The sequence below is a fragment of the Somniosus microcephalus genome, chromosome 21, assembly GCF_052327205.1.
Source record: "Somniosus microcephalus isolate GS21.2 chromosome 21, FLI_Smic_1.0, whole genome shotgun sequence".
NCBI lineage: Eukaryota > Metazoa > Chordata > Chondrichthyes > Squaliformes > Somniosidae > Somniosus > Somniosus microcephalus.
This window is the reverse complement of record NC_141007.1, coordinates 12,220,240-12,237,288: the sequence shown is the minus strand read 5'-3', so window position 1 is coordinate 12,237,288 and position 17,049 is coordinate 12,220,240. Positions and strand designations below refer to the sequence as shown.

The 17,049-nt window shown below is 49.1% G+C and overlaps 1 protein-coding gene across 3 annotated transcripts in view; it reads left to right on the top strand.

Moving 5' to 3' along the window:
• Positions 1 to 17,049, top strand: part of sap30bp (SAP30 binding protein) — an 87,154-nt gene that overhangs the window by 35,478 nt on the left and 34,627 nt on the right. For all 3 annotated transcript variants that reach the window (XM_085963260.1, XM_085963259.1, XM_085963261.1), the window contains exon 4: positions 2,607 to 2,649. In XM_085963260.1, the coding sequence (XP_085819386.1) occupies positions 2,607 to 2,649 (43 nt within the window). The remainder of the gene's footprint in view (positions 1 to 2,606; positions 2,650 to 17,049) is intronic.

Genomic DNA, 17,049 nt, shown 5'->3' with positions numbered 1-17,049 from the left:
TTTAAAAACCAGCAAAGGATGACAAAAAAAAATAATAGAGAGAAGATGAATTATGAGAGTAAACTGGCAAGAAACATTAAAACAAATAGTAAGAGCTTCTACAGGTATATACAAAGGAAGAGGGTAGCTAAAGTAAACGTTGGTCCCTTAGAGGATGAGACTGGGGAATTAATAATGGGGAACAGGGAAATGGCAGAGACTCTGAACAAATATTTTGTATCTGTCTTCACGGTAGAAGACACTAACAACATCCCAATAATGGATAATCAAGGGGCCACAGGGAGGGGGGAAACTAAAGACAATCACTATCACTAAGGAAATAGTACTTGGTAAAATAATGGGACTAAAAGATGACAAGTCCCCTGGACCAGATGGCCTGCATCCCAGGGTCTTAAAAGAAGTGGCTGCAGAGATAGTGGATGCATTGGTTGCAATATACCAAAATTCCCTGGACTCTGGCGAGGTCCCAGCGGATTGGAAAACCGCAAATGTAACACCCCTATTTAAGAAAGGAGGGAGACAGAAAGCAGGAAACTGTAGACCAGTTAGCCTAACATCTGTCGTTGGGAAAATGCTGGAGTCCTTCATTAAGGAAGCAGTAGCAGGGCATTTGGAAAATCATAATGTAGTCAAGCAGAGTCAGCATGGTTTTATGAAAGGGAAATCATGTTTAACAAACTTGCTGGAGTTCTTTGAGGAGGTAACGAGTAGGGTGGACAAAGGTGAACCAGTGGATGTGGTGTATTTGGATTTCCAGAAGGCATTCGATAAGGTGCCACATAAAAGGTTACTGCATAAGATAAGAGCTCATGGAGTTGACGGTAATATATTAGAACGGATAGAGAATCAGCTAACTAACAGAAAGCAGAGAGTCGGGATAAATGGGTCATTTTCCGGTTGGCAAACGGTAACTAGTGGGGTGCCACAGGGATCAGTGCTGGGGCCTCAACTATTTACAATCTACATTAATGACTTGGATGAAGGGACCGAGTGTAATGTAGCCAAGTTTGCGGATGATACAAAGATGGGTGGGAAAGCAAGTTGTGCAGATGACTCAAAGATCTTGCAAAGGGATATAGACAGGCTAAGTGAGTGGGCAAACATTTGGCAGATGGAGTATAATGTGGGAAAGTGCGAGGTTATACACTTTAGCAGGAAAAATAAAAAAGCAAATTATTATTTAAATGGAGAGAGATTATAAAATGCTACAGTTCAAAGGGACCTGGGGGTCCTTGTGCATGAAACACAAAAAGTTAGCATGCAGGTACAGCAAGTAATCAAAAAGGCAAATGGAATGTTGGCCTTTATTTCAAGGGGGTTGGAGTATAAAAGCAGGGAAGTCCTGCTACAACTGTACAGGATATTGGTGAGACCACACTTGGAGTACTGCGTACAGTTTTGGTCTCCTTATTTAAGGAAGGATATACTTGCATTGGAGGCAGTTCATGGACGATTCACTAGGTTAATTCCAGAGATGAGGGGGTTGACTTATGAGGAAAGGTTGAGCAGGTTAGGCCTATACTCATTGGAATTTAGAAGAATGAGAGGGGATCTTATTGAAACATAAAAGATACTGAGGGGGCTCGACAAGGTAGGTGCAGAGAGGATGTTTCCCCCCGTGGGGAAATCTAAAACGCGGGGGCACAGTTTTAGAATAAAGGGTCGCCCTTTTAGAACTGAGATGAGGAGGAATTTCTTCTCTCAGAGGGTCGTAAATCTGTGGAATTCTCTGCCCCAGAGAGCCGTGGAGGCTGGGTCATTAAATACATTTAAGGTGGAGATAGACAAATTTTTGCAAGATAAGGGAGTGAAGGGTTATGGGGAGCGGGCGGGGAAGTGGCTTTGAGCCCAAGATCAGCCATGATCTTATTGAATGGCAGAGCAGGCTCGAGGGGCCAAGTGGCCTACTCCTGCTCCTATTTCTTATGTTCTTATGTGCTCCGCGTGTACACAATATCTCTCTCTCTCAAACTCAATCTCTTTCGATCTATTACTCTTACTTTATCCATCTCTATCTCTGTTTATCTATCTGTCTCTACCCATCGATCTGTATATCTCGCTATCTCTGCTACTACCCCTCTCTATCTCTATTTCTGTCTCTCTCTACCTCTATTACTCTCTTACTCTATTTCTATCACTATCTCTATCTCTATTTGTCTGTACTTAGATAGATATAGATATATATCTCTCTAACTACCTCTGTCACACTGTCTATCTTTCTATCTATCGCTGTCCCTCCGTCTTTCCCTCTCCCTCTCCCTCTCTATCTGTCTATCTATCTCTATTTCTCTCTATCTCGATCTCTCACTCTCTGTCTCTCACTCTCTATCAACCTTGTGCATGATCTCACAAGCACACTCTTGATAAATCTTAACATTTAAATGTGGATAGAAACGTCCTGGATACAGCGAGTCCTCCTTTTCCTCCCGAGTCTTGCCCTAATGTAATCTTATTGGGTGCAGCATTTATAGCCAACCCTCTTCCTATAATTCTGCAGACACAGCATGTGTCCTCTCTGCCCCTGTGTAGAGCAGAGAGATGCAGAGGGCGTCCTTGTGTTGTAATGTGTGATGGTTCAGACATTTAATATCTTTTTTCTTTTTCAGGAGGTCCTCGACGTGGAGAAGAAGAATCCTCAGGAACTGGTTGGTATGTATTCCAGTAATGGGAAGGGAGAGATCCTGCTGTTATTGAGACCCACGTGAAGCGCCAGGGCTCACGATGTAGGGCACCAATGTTAGGAACAGGAGGGCAGGTGGGGTAAATCAGGAAATAATAAATAGGTGACACCAAGTTTGAGTTTTCAAAACATCAAGATTGTAAGGGGGAGTAAGGAGTTCTACAGTTTTGAACGGAGTTAGAGTAGAAGATTGCAACAAGTCTTCATTTGAAAATAGTGAATGCCAGAAGGAATATTGTGTAGGACAGGAGGGTACTTGGGTGTACAGAAGAGGGGGTGCGGTTTATACCTGTGGGAAGGGGGTGTGGTTTATACCTGTTGGGAGCGGGTGTGGTTTATACCTGTGGGGAGGGGGTGGGGTTTATATCTGGAGAGGGGGTGGGGTTTATACCTGTGGAGAGGGGGTGCGGTTTATAACTGCGGGGAGGGGGTGCTGTTTATATCTGTGGTGAGGGGGTGTGGTTTCTATCTGTGGGGAGGGGGTGCAGTTTATATCTGTGGGGAGGGGGTGCGGTTTATACCTGTGGGGAGGGGGTGCGGTTTATATCTGGGGAGGGGGTGCGGTTTATATCTGGGGAGGGGGTGCGGTTTATATCTGTGGGGAGGGGGTGCGGTTTATATCTGTGGGGAGGGGGTGCGGTTTATATCTGTGCGGAGGGGGTGCGGTTTATATCTGATGAGGGTGTGCGGTGCATATCTGGGGAGGGGGTGCGGTTTATATCTGGGGAGGGGGTGCGGTTTATATCTGCGGAGGGGGTGCGGTTTATATCTGATGAGGGTGTGCGGTGCATATCTGGGGAGGGGGTGCGGTTCATATCTGGGGAGGGTGCGGTTTATATCTGGGATGGGGCTGCGGTTTATATCTGTGAGGAGGGGGTGCGGTTTATACCTGTGGGGAGGGGGTGCGGTTTATACCTGTGGGGAGGGGGTGCGGTTTATACCTGTGGGGAGTGGGTGCGGTTTATACCTGTGAGGAGGAGGTGCGGTTTATATCTGGGGAGGGGGTGCGATTTATATCTGGGGAGGGGCTGCGGTTTATATCTGGAATGGGGCTGCGGTTTATATCTGAGGAGGAGGTGCGGTTTATACCTGTGGGGAGGGGGTGCGGTTTATACCTGTGGGGAGGGGGTGCGGTTTATACCTGTGGGGAGGGGGTGCGGTTTATACCTGTGGGGAGTGGGTGCGGTTTATACCTGTGAGGAGGAGGTGCGGTTTATATCTGGGGAGGGGGTGCGGTTTATATCGCGGGAGGGGGTGCGGTTTATATCACAGGAGGGTGCGGTTTATATCGGGGGAGGGGCTGCGGTTTATATCGGGGGAGGGGCTGCGGTTTATATCTGGGATGGGGCTGCGGTTTATATCTGTGGGGAGGGGGGTGCGGTTTATATCTGTGGGGAGGGGGTGCGGTTTATACCTGTGGGGAGGGGGTGCGGTTTATACCTGTGGGGAGGGGGTGCGGTTTATATCTGTGCGGAGGGGGTGCGGTTTATATCTGTGCGGAGGGGGTGCGGTTTATATCTGTGCGGAGGGGGTGCGGTTTATATCTGTGCGGAGGGGGTACGGATTATATCTGTGCGGAGGGGATGCGGTTCATATCTGGGGAGGGGGTGCGGTTTATATCTGGGGAGGGGGTGTGGTTTATATCTGGGGAGGGGGTGTGGATTAGATCTCTGGGGAGGGGGTGTGGTTTATATCTGGGGAGGGGGTGCGGTTTATATCTGTGGGGAGGGGGTGCGGTTCATATCTGTGGGGAGGGTGCGGTTTATATCTGGGATGGGGTGCGGTTTATATCTGTGAGGAGGGGGTGCAGTTTATATCTGTGGGGAGGGGGTGCGGTTTATACCTGTGGCGAGGGGTTGCGGTTTATACCTGTGAGGAGGAGGTGCGGTTTATATCTGGGGAGGGGCTGCGGTTTATATCTGGGATGGGGCTGCGGTTTATATCTGTCGGGAGGGGGTGCGGTTTATATCGGTGGGGAGGGGGTGCGGTTTATGTCTGTGGGGAGGGGGTGCGGTTCATATCTGTGGGGAGGGTGCGGTTTATATCTGGGGAGGGGGTGCGGTTTATGTCTGGGGAGGGGGTGCGGTTTATGTCTGGGGAGGGGTGCGGTTTATATCTGGGGAGGGGGTGCGGTTTATATCTCTGGGGAGGGGATGCGGTTTATATCTGGGGAGGGGCTGCGGTTTATATCTGGGATGGGGCTGCGGTTTATATCTGTGGGGAGGGGGGTGCGGTTTATATCTGGGAGGGGGGTGCGGTTTATATCTGGGGAGGGGGTGCAGTTTATATCTGGGGAGGGGGTGCGGTTTATATCTGGGGAGGGGTTGAGGTTTATATCTGTCGGGAGGGGGTGCGGTTTATATCTGGGGAGGGGGTGGGGTTTATATCTGTGGGGAGGGGGTGCGGTTTATATCTGTGATGAGGGTGTGTGGTTTATACCTGTGGGGAGTGGGTGTGGTGTATATCTGGGGAGGGTGTGAGGTTTATATCTGGGGAGGGGGTGTGGATAATATCTGGGGAGGGGGTGTGGTTTATATCTGTGGGGGTGCGGTTTATATCTGGGGAGGGGGTGCGGTTTATATCTGTGTGGAGGGGGTGCGGTTTATATCTGCGGGGAGGGGGTGCGGTTTATATATCTGGGGAGGGGGTGCGGTTTATACCTGTGGGGAGTGGGTGCGGTTTATACCTGTGGGGAGTGGGTGCGGTTTATATCTGTGGGGAGGGGGTGCGGTTTATATCTGTGGGGAGGGGGTGCCGTTTATACCTGTGAGGAGGGGTGCGGTTTATATCTGGGGAGGGGGTGCGGTTTATATCTGGGGAGGTGGTGCGGATTAGATCTCTGGGGAGGGGCTGCGGTTTATATCTGTGGGGAGGGGTTGCGGTTTATATCTGGGGAGGGGGTGCGGTTCATACCTGTGGGGAGCGGGTGCGGTTTATACCTGTGGGGAGGGTGTGTGGTTTATATCTGTGGGGAGGGGGTGGGGTTTATATCTGTGGGGAGGGGGTGGGGTTTATACCTGTGGGGAGGGGGTGCGGTTTATACCTGTGGGGAGGGGGTGCGGTTTATATCTGTGGGGAAGGGTGTGGTTTATACCTGTGGGGAGGGGGTGTGGTTTATTCCTGTGGGGAGGGGGTGTGGTTTATACCTGTGGGGAGGGGGTGTGGTTTATACCTGTGGGGAGGGGGTGGGGTTTATACCTCATTGTACCTGAGAGCTTTACCTCTAAATACAGATAAGCTGAAATGTCCTAACACTGAAATATAAATGCCCGACCAGGGCGCTGATATGTTTATTCTATGCTGAACAGGTTGTCTTTGCTCCAAGTCTCTGGGGAACTAATAATACTTAGCTTGTAAATGCCCCTGATTTTTATGTGATATTTGGTGGTGGCCACGGGCTGAGGTACAGAGGAGCCTTTGTTCTCTGCTCCTGGCTGTGAAGCAGAGTTGCTGAATGATGTTGCTCTTTGCACTCTTTCAAGTTGCAGGGATTCTTCTACAAAGCCAGAGGCTGCATTCACTCCTTCCACGAAACTAGTCAGCAAAAACATTATGCTGAATATTAATAAGCAGAATGAAATGGTATAAAGCAGTGGGTTTTATTTCATGATGATTCTCAGATCCCTTGTGGTTCTTAAAAAATATATATGTTTGATGAGTTTTTGTGCCCTTCGAGTTAAGGGATGTTTGTGCTGGGAATAGAATACTTTCCAATTAAGGCACCCAATATCAGCATCAAACAATCCTAGGACAGGTACAGCACGAGTTAGATACAGAGTAAAGTTCCCTCTACACTGTCCCATCAAACACTCCCAGGGCAAGTACAGCACGGGTTAGATACAGAGTAAAGCTCCTCCTACCCTGTCCCGTCAAACACTCCCAGGGCAGGTACAGCACGGATTGGACACAGAGTAAAGCTCCCTCTACACTGTCCCATCAAACACTCCCAGGGTAGGTACAGCACGGGTTAGATACAGAGTAAAGCTCCCTCTACACTGTCCCATCAAACACTCCCAGGGCAGGTACAGCACGGGTTAGATACAGAGTAAAGCTCCCTCTGCACTGTCCCATCAAACACTCCCAGGGCAGGTGCAGCACAGGGTTAGATACAGAGTAAAGCTCCCTCTACACTGTCCCATCAAACACTCCCAGGGCAGGTACAGCACGGGTTAGATACAGAGTAAAGCTCCCACTACACTGTCCCATCAAACACTCCCAGGGCAGGTACAGCACGGGTTAGATACAGAGTAAAGCTCCCTCTACACTGTCCCATCAAACACTCCCAGGGCAGGTACAGCACGGGTTAGATAGAGTAAAGCTCCCTCTACACTGTCCCATCAAACACTCCCAGGGCAGGTACAGCACGGGTTAGATACAGAGTAAAGCTCCCTCTACACTGTCCCATCAAACACTCCCAGGGCAGGTACAGCACGGGTTAGATACAGAGTAAAGCTCCTTCTACGCTGTCCCATCAAACACTCCAAGGGCCGGATAAATACTTGAAGGGGAAAAATTTGCACGGCTGTGAGGGAAGGGCTGGGGAATGGAACTAAATGGATAACTCTTTCGAAGCGCTTGCACAGGCTGAATGACCTCCTATGCCATATCATACTTTGATTCTGTGAATGCTTGAGTGTACTTAATTCCTCTGCATATAATTAACTATTTTCATGGAACCCCACTCAAGATGGAGATGCCCACTCTAATGTGAGGCCTTTGGGGCCCTTGCATTTACCCGTACCAACTCCCCACTTCCCTTTCAACATGCCAGTGACCTGTCCTCTTGCTCTCTTCTCACCTAATCTGGGCCTGAGGTGAACGGGAATGTGGAAGACTGAGCTCTGGGACAAGTGTAGATCATTTGGAACCAATTACAAATGGATTCATTGCCATAAATATTTTTGATAAAGGTTTCCGAGTGATTGTATGTACAGTAATATGACAGTAAATTGTGGGGCTGGAGCCACTGTATTTGGTTCACGTCTTCCGTGAGTGTCAAACAGTTGTGTGGGAAGCGGATCCTCAGTCAGTGGCAAAGATCCATGAGATCTGATCGCCCTGATTTAAAGATGTAATTGCAAAGAAAGAACTTTCATTTATATAGCACCTTTCACATCCTCAGGCCATCCCAAAGTGTTTCACACAACGTTGCCGCTAAGCCACGCAGCTATCTGGAGGTCCCACACAGACCGTTTGCCGGCTCCTCGGTGGGAGATTTCGCGCCTGCACAAAGTTTTGAATAGGCCGCACAGCCCGTTAAAGGGACCGTGCGCCCAAAAAAAATTAGTGGAAACATTGGTTTCACCGCCAAATGAATTGAAGTGCAGTCACTGTTTTTATAGACAAATGTAGCAGACAGTTTGTGTACAGATGGATCCCACAAACAGCAATGTGATGAATGACCAGTTACATTGTTTTAATGATGTTGGTTGAGGGGAGTAGCATTGGGAGAAGTCCCATACTCTTCGAAGAAGTGCCCTGGAAACTTTTATGTACAGACAGGACTTCTGTTTAATGTCTCTTCTGAAAGCGGCACCTCCGACACTGCAGCACTCCCTCAGTGCTGCATCACTGTGTCAGCCTAGGTTATGTGCTCAAGTCCTGGAGTGGGGTTTGAACCCAAAGCCTTCTGAGTCAGAGATGAGAACATAAGAACATAAGAAATAGGAGCAGGAGTAGGCCATTTGGCCCTTTGAGCCTGCTCCGCCATTCAGTGAGATCATGGCTGATCTTCTACCTCAACTCCACTTTCCTGCACTATCCCCATACCCCTTGATTCCCTTAATATCCAAAAATCTGTTGATCTCTGTCTTGAATATATTTAACGACTGAGCCTCCACAGCCCCCTGGGGTAGAGAATTCCAAAGATTCACCACCCTCTGAGTGAAGAAATTTCTCCTCCGCTCAGTCCTAAATGGCCGACCCCTTATTCTGAGTCTGTGACCCCTGGTTCTAGACTCCCCAGCCAGGGAAAACATCCTTCCTGCATCTACTGTGTCAAGCCCTGTAAGAATTTTGTGTGTTTCAATGAGATCACCTCTCATTCTTCTAAACTCTAGAGAATATAGGCCCAGTCTACTCAATCTCTCCTCATAGGACAATCCCCCCATCCCAGGAATCAGTCTGGTGAACCTTCGTTGCACTCCCTCTATGGCAAGTATGTCCTTCCTTTGGTAAGGAGACCAAAACTGTCCACAATACTCCAGGTGTGGTCTCACCAGGGCCCTATATAATTGCAGTAAGGTGTCTTTACTCTTATACTCAAATCCTCTTGCAATAAAGGCCAACATACCATTTGCTTTCCTAATTGCTTGCTGTACCTGCATGTTAACTTTCAGTGATTCATGTACAAGGACACCCAGGTCCCTCTGAACACCAACATTTCCCAATCTCTCACCATTTAAAAACTCTTCTATTTTTCCTACCAAAGTGGATAATTTCACGTTTCTCCACATTATATTCCATTTGCCATGTTCTTGCCCACTCACTTAGCCTGTCGATATCCCCTTGAAGCCTCCTTGCATCCTCCTCACAACTTACATTCCCACCCAGCTTTGTATCATCAGCAAACTTGGATATATTACATTCTGTCCCCTCATCCAAATCATTGATATAGATTGTGAGTAGCTGGGGCCCAAGCACTGATCTTTGCAGTACCCGACTAGTTACAGCCTGCCAACCCGAAAATGACCCGTTTATTCCTACTCTCTGTTTTCTGTCCATTAACCAATCCTCAATCCATGCTAGTAAATTACCCCCAATCCCATGAGCCCTAATTTTGTTTAATAACCTTTGTGTGGCACCTTATCAAATGCCTTCTGAAAATCCAAATACACCACATCCACTGGTTCCCTCTTAGCTATTCTGCTAGTTACAACCTCAAAAAACTCTAGCAGATTTGTCAAACGCGATTTCCCTTTCATAAATCTGTGTTGACTCTGCCCAATCCTATTACAGGTAGACTATCCTTTATCCGAAAACCTCGGGACCAGCCGTGTTTCGGTTTTCGGAAAATTTCAGATTTCGGAAGGTGGGTCGGCGGGGGTCCGCGGGGGGATCGGCGGGGGTCGTGGTCGGCGGGGGTCGGGGTTGGCGGGGGTCCGCGGGGGGGTCCGCAGTCGTGGCTTGTCCGTCGCTGCTAGCCTGGAATGCAATGAAGTTCCGCATTTCCACCAACAGGTCGTCGTGCTCGGTCGGAACAGGGGCCAGCACCGCCGCGGGCTCAGAGCTCTCGTTGCTTTCGAGCCTTTGGAAGAGAGTCAGGTGGTTCCGCGGGGGGTCGTGCGCACGACTTACGCTGACCCTCTGCTCAGCGTAAGTCGTGCGCCACTCTGGTCATGTCGTGCGCACGACTTACGCTGAACGAAAAAACCTTCGGTTTTTAGAGGGTTTCGGTTTTCGGAAGTTCGGATAAAAGGTAGTCTACCTGTATTATTTTCTAAGTGCCCTGTTACCACGACCTTAATAATAGATTCTAGCATTTTCCCTATACTGATGTCAGGCTAACTGGTCTGTAGTTCCCAGTTTTCTTTCTCCCTCCTTTCTTAAATAGTGGGGTTACATTGGCTACCTTCCAATCTGCGGGAACTGTTCCAGAATCTTATGAAATTTTGGAAAATGACAACCAGCGCATCCACTAGCTCTGTAGCCACCTCTTTCCAAACCCTAGGATCTAGGCCATCAGGTATTTACCAACTGAGCCAAGCTGACACTTAAGCCTGTTCTATAGAAAAGTCCAGAGTGGGAGCCTTGTCTAGCCATGTGTGTTATTCTGATTACCTACAGCTAACCTTGCGGTTACTATGCCAGTGAATGCTGTGTTGTTCTGAGGATGTGGTAACAGATCAATGGTCTGATGAAGTGTCTGCGATTGCTGTGATTCTGTCACATACCAGTTTCACCGCAGAACTGTTATGAGATACTGCAGCTGACTGGGGAGGCTTGTTCAGGCAGAGTATTGTCTTGAATTGGAGGGCTGTGCATTCATGATGTTTAACCCTCATGCCATTAACTGATTTCACAAACCCTGTGCAATAGGAATGGCTGCTAAGAGAACAAATTTAAGGCCACTCCTGAAGAGGGGGTGAGGTTGAAGCCCCAGGACTATGAAAAAAGAAAGACATGCATTTATATAGCACCTTTCACGACCTCAGGACTACCCAAAGCACTTTACAGCCAATGAAGTACATTTGAAGTGTAGTCACTGTTGTATTATAGGAGACGCAACAGCCAATTTGCGCACAGCAAGCTCCCACAAACAGCAATGTGATAATGAGCAGATCATCTGGGTTTTTTTTTAGTGGTGTTGGTTGAGGGATTACTATTGGCCAGGACACCGAGTTGCACTCACCTGCTCTTCTTCCAATAGTGCCGTGGGATCTTTTACGCCCACCTGAGAGGCCAGATGGGGCCCTCATTGGAAAAACAGCACCTCCGACAGTGCAGCACTCCCTCGGTACTGCACTGGAGTGTCAGACTGGATTATGTGCTCAAACATCTGAAGTGGGACTTGAACCAGAGGCGAAAGTCTCTGAGCCACAGCTGACTCCTAGGAGCATTGTTACCCGTAATTTTATTCGGGCCCCTTTATCGGGCTGCGCGGCCCATTCAAAAGTCCGCGCATGCGTGTTTTTTTCAATTTGAAAGCAAGCTGTACGGGACCCCTGGAGGGCTGCACAGCTTAAAGGGAACATTACGTAGGAGCAGGGTTTCTGGACACAGAACACTTGATAACACACCTCTATATATTGCTTTTACCAAGAGAGTTTCCACTTATGCGTTTTGGGAAATGGGTAATGCAGAAGCTGCTAATGTGAGACTTTTTTGACAATTTACTTTAATTACAAGCCAGGCAAGCTCCAGATGCTGAGTGGTAAGAGCCGATGAGATTTATTTGTCATTGCTAGTCGCAGTGTACATAGGAACAAAAGTAGGCCATTCAGCCCCTCGAGCCTCTTCTGCTATTCAGTTCGATCCTGGCTGATCTGTATCTTAAATCCCTCTACCCGCCTTAGTTCCGTAACCCTTAATACCCTTACCTAACAAAAATCTATCAGTCTCAGTTTTGAAGTTTTCAATTGAAGATAGTTCCATATTTTCACTCCCCTTTGTGTGAAGAAGTGCTTCCTGACATCACCCCTGAACAGCTGAGCTCTAACTTTAAGGTAAGAGTGATTATGCTGTTTGTAAAGCATCAGCACCATTATGTCTGTCCAGGGTGGAATTCAGGAAGGCATTTGACTAAGTTCCACATGAAAGGCTGTTAATGTAAGCTCAATAACCATGGGAATTCAGGTCAAACCTTGTGAATAGATATGATGTTGGCTCAAGGGTAAAAAAGAACAGATACTTGTTGGAGGACTGATGTCAGGGTCGGGGAAATTACTGGATGGGTTCAGGATAGTCCACAGTTCCGTCCTGGATCTGCACTGTTAGCAGTTCCCCTCGGTGTCACTGGGCTGGGAAAGCCGCCAGCCGTCTCACTCCTGATTGCTTTCTAGTGACCTCTGCTGGAGATGCGCATGTTTGAGCGATAGGTCAGCAGTAGGATCAGGCTTGTCTGTGATGCCCCCACAGTAGAATAGCTGGCCAACTCTCGCTGTCTGACATAAAAATAGCCACTTGAGTGTGATACCAAAAGACTGCTGATGCCTGAGGGACCATGTCCCAGCCAATCATCAGCGGAGCAGGGGAGGGGTAGGGTGAGAAATTGATGGGGGGTGGGGGGGAGAAAACACAAAATATTGATATAATGGATTCAGTTTGTAGCATGGTGATGCATACTGACTTTTCTTAGAAGTTATTCCAGCTATTTTATGGCAGGGGCTGATAATGTGTAACACAATGTTTGCATAAAGTTCCGCTGTGAATTGTGTGCGGGTTGCAGCTTGTCTGCCTCAGCCGGGTGTGTCCGTGTACCTTTGTACCATAGCACTGATCGCAGCTGCCCTGGACCTGCTCCAGCCTTGAATCCAGCCTTCTTGTGATTTTCCTGTGCAGTGGCACGGTGCGAAGACAAGGCCCAGTCCCAGCTTTCCCCTCTGTCCTACACAATTACTCCGCTGTGCGATTTACCCTCCCAACAGCAACTTTACCAGTCTGTCTCTCGTAACTCTGTCCGCACCTTGGTTAGTATCAAAGCTCCTGCCTGTCATTCAGTCCTGCGCTAATCATACAAGCTGAAACCTCCCCCATTGTGGTGTTTGGTGGGTTGACTCCAGTACAGTGCTGATAGAGTACGATCTCATGGATGCCAACAGCTTTCCAGTAATTCAACCAAAGGCCATTCACTATGTCTGAGTCTCAACAGTGAGTTTGAACAAGCTATTGGACAAGGTGCAGCATCACACTCCAGCCCGATGCTGTCTTTGCCCAAGATTCACACACATAGAGTCTCCAGCAGGGGTCACTGGATAGGTGTCAGTCTCCAGCAGGTTCACTGGATAGCCGTCAGTCTCCAGCAGGGGTCACTGGACAGGTGTCAGTCTCCAGCAGGTTCACTGGATAGCCGTCAGTCTCCAGCAGGGGTCACTGGACAGGTGTCAGTCTCCAGCAGGTTCACTGGATAGCTGTCAGTCTCCAGCAGGGTTCACTGGATAGTCGTCAGTCTCCAGCAGGGTTCACTGGATAGTCGTCAGTCTCCAGCAGGGGTCACTGGATAGCCGTCAGTCTCCAGCAGGGGTCACTGGACAGGTGTCAATAGTGGGGCCCCTGGCCACTTTTTCTTTCCCTCTCCCTACCCCAAGGAGACTTCAGCCCTATTGCCATCCCAGCCTGAGCCGACACCGGCTAAGTCAGCACAGACCCGTGAGCAACATTATAGTTTCCCAATCGCAAATGAGAGAAGGGGATTGTGCAATGTGTTTTAGCCGGGGAGATGAGCAAGTGGCTTGCTTTGTGCCATGATGTTCTTCATTTTGCTGAGTGTACAGCACATTGCACCTCCTGGGCCACTTCCTGTCGTGCCACTCCCTGCCGAATGTATATCTTACGGCTTTGCATTCTTGCAGTGTGTCAGTGTACAGTCTGATGAATCAGACCAACATGGTTAGCAGTACAGGTTGTGTACTGGGTGCGGCCCTTGATGAACAACACCATTTGCTCCTTTGGCGGGGGGGGAGTGGCTGCTTCAGGCTGCATATTTTTGCCTTCTGTAGTTGATAGGAAGTCCCTAATCGGCGCAGTCACCAAGGCAACCAGTTCCTCAGTCTTACTTCGCAACACCTGGGCACTGTTGCGAGATGGGCACGATTGAGAAAGTGCCAGGGCAAAAGGAAGGGAGCGGGACTGTAGTAAAGTTAAGTGGAAAAAATGGGGAAGAGTAAAGTGCAGAGCACAGTGTATTGCCATGGCAGCCCATTGTGCCCGGCTGTTTTTAATCCCGTGTGAATCTGTTATTGTGAGTATTTGTCACAAAAGAATTTCGCCCCAGGGTGCAAACGGTGTCCGATTCTGTCTTTGTGCAAGTGCCTAATGCAAGGGAAGAATGGGCTGAGCAGACTTCTTGTATAAATTCACCGGGGAGTTGTAGTTGAAAGTTGCAGGCTGTTCTCTCGCTCTGCTCCTGCATCTGATTTTAGCTCCTGCCCAGTTCAGTCATGTCTCTGCACGCTCTGTGTTTTGTCGAGTTAATGGCCGTCGCCCTTGCCTCCATTGTTCATGTATGGATGTCCGATGAGGGCACGATTGGGTTTGATTGTAACGGCAAATAGCCAGCCGACACTCACTGGCTTCACACCTGGCCAGCGGGCACCTGGAAGAGGCACGAGGGTTGGCCATGCGATGTTTCAGCCTCCCCGACTGTAGCGAGATCAGAGTAAACAGGCTCCCCGCCAAACCAGCCGATTATCGACAGAAAATTAGTACTAACGGGTGGCAAAAACACTCGATCTTTTGGGGAAAAGCAAATAGCGAATGCAGGCAATTCACTGACTTAAAGGAATCCAGTGACTGCTTTATAATACTGTACACCAGAGAGTTTTTTGCAAAGGAGCCGGGGACTACAAACAGTAACCCAGGCAACTGCAGGGCAGAGGCACGGCAGTTGTTAATGGTGTTTTTGTGGTTTGGCCGTTAACGTGAATTGTGAGCAGAGCACTGAGGGGGATGGTCGAGATCAACGCTCAGATTTTCCGTTTGGCGGCAGGGAGGGAGAGTGGAGCGTGCACTCATTTAGCGGGGTGATGGCGAAAGGGGTCTTTGGTGACCACCCTCCTGATTTTTGAACAAGGCAGTCGTTTCCCAAAATTGGACTGCTAAGTCATTGTGACCAATAGGTACCGGGCAGTAATCGTTCATTTTTAAAATATTTGCCCAAGTCAGCAAGCTCTCGATCATCCACACCCACCTCAGGCGTTTTTACCATCCTGTCCCCGTTCGTGTGTCAGCCGTGGTAGCATTCACGCCTCTGAGTCAGAAGGTCGACACGCTCCAGAGACTTGAGCACATAATCCAGGCAGGCACTCCAGTGCAGTACTGAGGGGGTGCTGCACTGTCAGAGATGCTATCTTTCAGATGAGACGTTAAACCGAGGCCCCGTCTGCTCTCTCTCGAGTGGACATAAAAGATCCCGCGGCACTATTTTGAAGAAGAGCAGGGGGAGTTCTCCCCGGTGTCCTGGCCAATATTTATCCCTCAACCAACATCATCAAAACAGATTATCTTGTCATTATCTCATTGCTGTTTGTGGGAGCTTGCTGTGCACAAATTGGCTGCCGCTTTTCCTACAACAGTGACTGCACTTCATTGGCTGCAAAGTTTTGGATTGATGGGGCCATGCTCCCAGAATGTAACAGACCGCAGGGAGCTTGGTCCAGAACGCCCCATCTTGTGCAGTCAGTGGCAGTGGTGCACGTTTAATGGATTCCCGTGTTCATGTCAAAACCTCGCGAGGGGGTCTGGTTTAAATCGAGTGCGTGCCATCCTTCCTTTGTCTGTGAAGCACCCAGTCTGTGAAGCGGTTTGTTTGCAAACAGGCCCCGCGGGCTGTCTGTGACAGAGAGTGGGTGTGTCTGTAGGGAAGTACCAAGCTCGCCTGTGGGTGAAACAGAGAGTTCAGTGTCCGAGACGTCCACAGTCAAATGTCAAGTGTGTATCTCATTTGAGCCGGAGGCTGGCTGTGCAGCGTATGGGCGATATTCTAGGGAATGATCGGAGCTGCTATTTGACTTTAATAGTTTGATCCCAGAACCCCAGCAAACCTGGGACACGGTGTTTTTGCAGATCTCCGGGAGCTGTGCCAGGTCTTTCCAGACCTTGCTTTTGCAGCAACATTCCAGCCACTCCGTCCCACGTGCTTCGGCAGCTTGTCCGAGTGGGAATGCAAGTGCTCAGTTATTGTAAGCATCGTCTTCTACTGCTGACTGCCCAGAGCGTAGTCCTCGCTCAGCCTCTCCGCATTCCGGCTCTCTGCCATTAAAACCACCAACCCCTAGCTCAGCAATGCAGCGAAGGCTTGTCTGTTTTCTCCACCCAAACAGCCATTCTTTCGTGTGTGAGCCTCGACGGCATCAGCTATTTGACTTGGTTGGGCAGCACAGCCCAGCCCAATCCTGTCTTGACACGGGTGTCCACGCCGGCACAGTTTTTCCAGCAAGGATTATTGGGTAGGCATCAGCACAGGCTGAGGATCAGAGCTGGGACCTTCCTGCATTACATGGCTCAGTATCTGGTCAAACGCTGCATTTACCAACCCTGCCATCCGGGTGAAATGATCCGCCACAAAAATCATCTTGCACAGAAAGAAGAAAGGATTTGCAATTATGTAGCACCTTATCGTGTCTTTCAGGGCAGCCCAAAGCACTTCGCAGCCAATGGATTATTTTAATGTGCAGTCACGTTTGTTTTGACGGCAACCAATTTGCACACAACAATGTCCCGCGAACAGCATATCAGGTGAACAACCTGTTTCTGGTGGTGTTGGTTGAAGGCGGAATGTTGGCCCCAGGACACAGGGAAACCTCCCCTGCTCCTCTTCCAATAACACTATGGCATCTTCAACATCCACCCGAACAGGTCGCCAGGACCTCGGTTTAACGTGGATCGATTAAAGAGCCATTAACCCAGGGATTCCCCAACGTGTTTCGCTGCCTGCTCTGTAACAGGCAAAAACCCAGGCGTAAAGTGCACTTAACACAGGCAGAGATAGAGCCTGTGTGAGGTCCCTGCAGCACTGCAGAGAGGATCGCCTTGCTGCACTGTGCAGTTTGTTTTACGGTAGTCAGTGCTTGTATCAGAAGCTCCCACCTGGAGAATAAATAACAGAGCCTAACATGAACACAGGGCGTTCTGTCCTGTGGCCCCACTCACAGGAACACTGCCTGTTCCCGTTTCCCCATCTCTCTGAGAGCTGTTGGGCCTCCGTCTCCCCT